Below are 6876 nucleotides of genomic sequence, written 5' to 3'. Positions count from 1 at the left end.
AGAAGCAAGCACTCCACAATGCCAGAGCCGCAAATGCTGCAACAATGGTGCCCACATGTCTGCCTGACATATGGCAGAACATTTCGTGCCTATATAGGTCTTACGAGCCACCTGCAGACATACCGTGGACAGCCCATAATCTGTTAGATGTCAAGGTCCTCTTTGAACACAATGGATGAACATCATAGTGTCCATGACATTACTGTGAACCCTGGTCAAGAAGCACTCAAATGTCGTCCTGAATAGAAAGAAGTGAATTTCCAATAATCTTTTTTGTCATCCTCACCACTCTCTGTACACCCTTCCCAATACTGTAATACTTCCAAACCACACAATAAGACAATAAAACAGGATGCTTTCAATCATCTCTCTATAGAAAGTGATAAGGATAGCGGAAGGAAGATGGTGCTCTTTTCATACAAAACAGAAAAGGCAGGCGCTGCGGTGCCCACTTCACCAGCATCTCACTGGGAAATGAATGAAAGTAACAATTGCTGAACAGAACTATAATTGAAGATCAATTTAGGGATGGCAGGGTTTTCCTTTATTTCAAACTCTCTCACCCTGATACTTTCCAGGCATCTTGGAACTATAGCTTTCAGATTTATCAATAAGCATGACCAAAGAGTTTTCAGTGAGCTGCACTCCTAAGACACCCAAAGGGTTTATTTCCACTTTTCACCCTTGTCTCAATATAAGAAGTAGTTTCCTGAGGTAGGCCCAAAGTAGATAATAGGAAAAAAAAAAATAAAATCATAGGTTACGCAGGAGGCAAATTCAAAGGATAGGACCAAAACAAAAATAGTTAATTTCATTTATATATAAGTTCTCTTATTAAATTTGTATGCTGCTAAATCTTTAGATTCATGGTAGCATTGACTTTCCAGGGGTTTAGTACTATAATTTTTTTTCTTTCTATCCAGTAAATCACAATGTGGTTCCTTCGGAAAATGTTCTTTCTGCACCAACTCAGAAAGCTCAAACTGCCCAAGGAGCTGCTGATACAGTTCTACAGAGGAATTATTGAGTCTATCATCTGCACCTCTATAACTGTCTGGTTTGGTTCTGCAACCCAACACAGACTTCAGAGAGTAATTAGGACTACAGAAAAAGCAATTACTACCCACCTGCCTTTAATCGAGGACCTGTATACTGCACGAGTCAAAAAGAGGGCTGTGAAAATATTTACAGACCCCTCACATCCCGGACATAAACTGTTTCAACTCCTGCCCTCAAAACGACGCTATAGAGCACTGCACACCAGAACAACTAGACACAAGAACTGTTTTTTCCCCGAAAGCCATCACTCTGCTAAACAAATAATTCTCTCAACCCTGTTCAACTATTACAAAGTCTGCACTACTATTACTGTTAATCTTTTCATCACTCCTTATCACCCATCCCCTCCCACTTGTCACTGTATGACTGTAACTTTCTCGCTTGTATCCTTACAATTTATATTGACTGTTTCCTAGTATGATTTGATTGCTGATTGTACCTTATGACTATCATTAAGTGTTGTATGTTATGATTCTTGATTCTTAATGAATGTATCTTTTCTTTTATGTATACTGAGAGTATTTACACCAAGACAAATTCCTTGTGTGTCCAATCACACTTGGCCAATAAGGAATTCTATTCTATTCTATTCTCTTCTCTTCTCTTCTCTTCTCTTCTCTTCTCTTCTCTTCTCTTCTATTCTATTCTATTCTAAAAAAAAACTCATCTGAATCAGTGGCTCAAGTTCTGCATCTCTTTTTTAAAATATTTCAAACAGCAAAACATTGTATCTCAATTACAAAGGAAAATTCCCTGCACTTCCAATTAATCTCAACAGAATAAAGAACTTACTATCAATATAATGGATCTCATTCTTCCTGAGTTTAATCTGGTATTAAATATGTCTGTAACAATCCTTGTAGGAAACAGGGCCATTTAAAATAACTGAGATACAATTTTGAGATTTACATACTACATATATACATCTGTTGTACAGTAGCAACATAGTGAATAGAGGATTAAAAAAAATATATAGGAAGTATGGCACCTGATGAACAGGTTTCAGATATATAAAAACATTGTGTAAAGTCAGTTTAATGAATTTACTAAGTCATTCCACAACCAAATTCTCAAGAAAATTTAGGATTCATTGCTTCCTTTATTTTGCTTTTACATCTTGGGGTATATGGTGACATAATAGTTGTACCACATCATGAAATCCAGAGCAGTAGTAATATTGCAACAATTCTTCCCATAATAGTTTTGTCAAGAAAAAGTGTATTTCAGGATTCACTAGAAAAGAAATGGCTTGACATCAAAAAATTGTAAAAGAGTGTACGAGAATAACATAGCAAACTGAGAGCTGAAGGTATATGAAAGCTCCCTTGGATGTGACAAAAACATTTACAATCTTGCTAAGGTGTTTTTGTTTCTCAGTGGAATCGTGGTTGATTTTGAAACCCTGAAACCTATGATAGCTTGCAAAGGAAATCAGTAATTATGCACACAGGGTACAGTATTCTACTACATCCAATCTGGAGTATTATAAATTCAATCATAAAACAATATTCAAAAGCAAGCAAGCAAAGAACCCAGTAATAAAAAAAAATCTCCTGATTAGGTTTCCTCAGCATGATAAGGACTATCAGATTTGGATTACAAAAATCTGCATAACATTAAATTGGAACAAATAATCTGTTTTCTGTATCCCTTTGTTGCCCTCTAATGGCCATCTGGATTTGAAGAACACAAACCATCTAGCTCTGAATAAAGGCATCCTTATTATGAAAAAGTATAGAAGGACTATCATCTAAATGCATAATTACTTACAAGAAATTCCTTTGAATTTAGCAATTCCCTGTTCTCATCACTGGTAAAAAATACATTGTTTGCATTCAGGCATGTTAAGCAATAGCTTATTGAGTCATGATTTCTTGATTAAATGAATGATTAATTTTGTAGAATATGCAAGGGCAGAAATCATAATTTCCAAATCACAATGGCTAGGTTCACAAAACATTCTAAGCCTAAATCAAGCAACACAAATTATAGTGCAAGGTGAGAATGTTTAAGACCGGGGTGGGATTCTACCAGTTTGCACCTATTCGCTAGAACTGGTTGTTAACATTCTAAGCAGTTCAGAGAACTGGTTGTTAGAAGAAATTACTGGCCTAATCCTGTAAGGAAGACAGGAAGGAAACATTCTGGTGTTGCTTACAGAAACTGCCTCTCTGTTAACCCTTATTACATTCTTGGCAGGACTAAACTTCCTATCTCAGGAACTTCTCTGGAGTTTTTTCCCCCTCCTTTGCTGGTACTTTGCTTGTGTGGAGTGACCATTCAAAGTTACAATGGCACTGAAAAAAGTGACTTATGACCATTTTTCACACTTACGACTGTTGTAGCATCCCCACAGTCATAAGAGGCTAGGTGAGGAGACACGTGCCTTGATGTGAGTGATATTGAGTTGGCCATACCCAGCCAATAATATGACCACCAAGCCATGTCCACCCAGTCACATGACCACCAAGCCACGCCCACCACCTAAGCCACATCCACAGAACCGGTTGTTAAAAATTTGAATCCCACCCCTGTTTAAGACCATTGTAGCTTGTTCAGAAACATGATTAAGCTAAGACATGGCTTAGTGCAGTGTATGAACCCAATCAGTGAGTTTTAATAAAAAGATCTTCAGTCAGATCAACTGAAATTTTTCGCTGTTTAACAGAAGTGCAAACAACATGCAGCATACCAAATTGGCACCCAATCATTGGGTAAAAATACATCATGGATTTGCTTATTTTTCTCATTCTCTAACTTTTGAAAACTTCATTGTTAGTCATGGATTTTGCTGTAGAAGGAGATTCCCCCCCTTTTTTTCCTTCATAGCACCCAGAAAATTATGCAATGGCTTCTGGAATGATCCTCCACTGCATTTTTCCCATGCCTTTTTGATTAACAGTAAAGGAGGTTTCATAATGACTTTTCAGTCTTGCACACATATTCTACAATTTTCCTCCCATTGCCAAATCTTTTTACAGCACTGTGACACGAAGTTCAATTGACTGAACAATGCTTGAAGTTCTCATCTTTACAAGTATTGTTTATAATTAGACAAGAGACTTTGTCTCCATCAATTAAGGACCAGTCAGGTTCTCCGTGTTAATATCAGGATCAATGAAATGCAATAAAGGGAGGTGCATTAAGGAAAGTGTATATGGGGACACATGTAATGGTCTCATTTGGAGGATTTTCTTCAATATTAGTATTTTCCTAATATTTTCATCTGAAGCATCCAACTAAGAACTATTTAATCACATGGCTAAAGGGTAGAAGTCTGCTTGAAAGCTACTGTTTGCCTGTCTGCTTGGTTCTACCCTCCCTGTTATTTTCTGCTTGGCTTGTTAGCAAACGAAACTATTGTCTCTCTTGCAGCAATTTAACTTAGATTTGGTGATGGTTGCTTCAAGGACTTTCAAAGGCATTCTCAGAGTTGATCCATGACATATAGCAATTCGGTAAAGGAACTGATTTCCAGATAAGGGACTACCTGGCTTAGCTGAATAGTTCAGGCTGTACAAGACTTCCTTTTAGTAGCCCAAGATGGATATGAGGATTTTTTGCACAATATTTTGATCTACCATTGCTGTTGGAACTTTAACTGTCTATCATATTGAGACTGCTATTAAGAGATCAGAAGCAGATATTTCTTTTCATTAGGAAGAAATTAAGACCACACAATACTAAGCTATGATGATATTTGATTTTTATTTGGTGAAACATATGAACTTAGTTACACATTTGCTTTATGGCTTAGTGTTATGTGGGACACCAGTTTTGTGTTGATGGATATATTATTCCAGCTATTTTGCAGCAGTGCACTTTCTCCGAGAGCTGTAACTACCTAACCAGTAACTTCTAAACATTGCAAAAAATAAAGAAACAAGTTCCACCTGAGCAAGGTAGCAGCTAACTCTGGAATTAAAGAGTTGGGAAGGACCATTTAGGTCATCCACTGAATTCCCTACTCAGTGCTGGAATCCAATTTAAAGCATCCCAGACAGATGGCTGTTGAACTTCCACATGAACACATGCAATAACAGGGAGCCCACCATCTTTCTGGATAATTGGTTCCACTGTCAGACTTTAGTCAAACTCTGAAGAAATGTGCCCCTCACCTACAAGTATTCTCGCATTGTTTCATGGAGGCAAGAATAATTTGTAATGAGAAATGGGGGCAAAGAACTGTAGAACTGCTGCAGAAACTGGAAACTGCAATTTAAAGGAAAAACTTGCCCAGAAACAGGTTTGCTGACATTTCCAATCAGAGCAGAATCTGAAATAAATTCAGCTCCCCAATATTATGTAGAGATGGATTTGCAGCTAGTCCCAAAGTGGTGCAAATATTCCTCTAGAAATATCCACGGCATTCACATGAATTGCCATGGATATTTCTAGAGGAATATTTGCACCACTTTGGGACTAGCTGCAAATCCATCTCTACATAATATTGGGGAGCTGAATTTATTTCAGATTCTGCTCTGATTGGAAATGTCAGCAAAGTGGTGCAAATATTCCTCTAGAAGTGGTGCAAATATTCCTCTAGAAATATCCATGGCATTCACATGAATTAGTTGCTGTTTCTGGCAGCAGATTTCGATCTGTGAAAAGGGAGGAAAATGTTATAACTGTTGTTAACGTATTTGTACTTTCATGGAAGAAGCAAAACTTATTGGATGCTTGTGCCAAAATAATTCAGGGGGCAGGATGCCATTTTCTGCTCTACCTTGTCCATCCCAGTTTTGAACGATGTGCTATTAGGATTCAGGAGTAATTTTTCTAGTAAATGCAAACTGCAGCAATGTGCACAATACTTTTCTCTTTTTTCATGTACCAGAGGATTTGGAGCACATTTCTACCAAACGAATTGTTTTTTCCATGCAGACATTAAATGAGATGGCAGAAATTTGTGATTAAAAAATCACTGTCATGGTAAAGCAAAGTGAAAGTGCTTTGGAGCGGGTATGGACATCTGTAGTCCATATATGCTTGGCCTGCGAACTTAGGAAAATACACAGTTGAGTTAAGGAGAACCTAACAGTTTGCGACGAAGTAATTTGGAGTGAGTTTAGGAATGCTGTTACTTTAACTCAAGCAATGAATTCAAAGCCCCACCCTCTTGATTGTATGGGTGTAGCTGCCCTTTTTACTTTTTTTATATCCTTCTGGATGTGCCTGGAGGTTTGAAACCTAGTTTCTGTATTCATCTAGAACAGAGTTTGCTATCTTTACCAACTCTAAGAAGTCTGGACTTAAACTCTCTGGCTGCCACGGGAATTCTGGAAATTGAAGTCCAACCATCTTAAAGATGCCAGAGCTGAGAAACACTGATCTTGAGAATGTACAAACACCAGACTTGGGGCAGCATAACACAATTGAGAAAGTCCAGAAATATTTCACAAGAAGAGTTCTCCACTCCTCTACTTGTTGCAGAATACCTTATGCCACCAGACTCGAAATTCTAGAGCTAGAAAATCTAGAACTACGCTGCCTTCGGTCTGATTTAAGCATGGTATATAAAATCATACATTGCAATGTCCTACCTGTCAATGAATACTTCAGCTTCAACCATAACAATACAAGAGCACAAAATAGATACAAACTCAAGGTTAACCGCACCAAACTTGACTGCAGGAAATACGACTTCAGCAACAGAGTGGTCAATATCTGGAATACTCTACCCGACTCTGTGATTTCTTCCCCAAACCCCAAAAATTTTAACCTTAGACTGTCAACTATTGACCTCACCCCTTTCCTAAGAGGTCTGTGTGTGTGTGGGGGGGTACATAAGGGCACCAACATGCCTACCGTCCCTGT

The 6876-nt window shown here is 37.9% G+C and overlaps 1 protein-coding gene across 9 annotated transcripts in view; it reads left to right on the top strand.

The window, feature by feature from the left end:
• The window catches only part of DCAKD (dephospho-CoA kinase domain containing), a 22090-nt gene extending 15568 nt beyond the window's left edge, over positions 1 to 6522 (top strand). For 4 of the 9 annotated variants that reach the window (XM_087947223.1, XM_087947221.1, XM_087947219.1 and 1 more), the window contains one exon: positions 1 to 1677. This exon is cut by the window's left edge. Coding sequence is in view for 5 of the 9 variants with exons in the window: in XM_087947225.1 (XP_087803351.1) it covers positions 6271 to 6349 (79 nt within the window). In the remaining 4 variants the exon portion in view is untranslated. Of the gene's footprint in view, positions 1678 to 6270 lie in introns of those variants that run through there. The other 5 variants (XM_087947225.1, XM_087947224.1, XM_087947217.1 and 2 more) reach the window with 4 other exon arrangements.
• Positions 6523 to 6876: the final 354 nt, after the last annotated feature.

The sequence above is a fragment of the Notechis scutatus genome, chromosome Z (assembly GCF_049901735.1).
Source record: "Notechis scutatus isolate UNSWTSFEM ecotype Mainland chromosome Z, rNotScu1.2, whole genome shotgun sequence".
Taxonomy (NCBI): Eukaryota; Metazoa; Chordata; class Lepidosauria; order Squamata; family Elapidae; genus Notechis; species Notechis scutatus.
The sequence above is the reverse complement of the archived record's forward strand: the minus strand, read 5'-3'. Positions and strand labels throughout refer to the sequence as shown.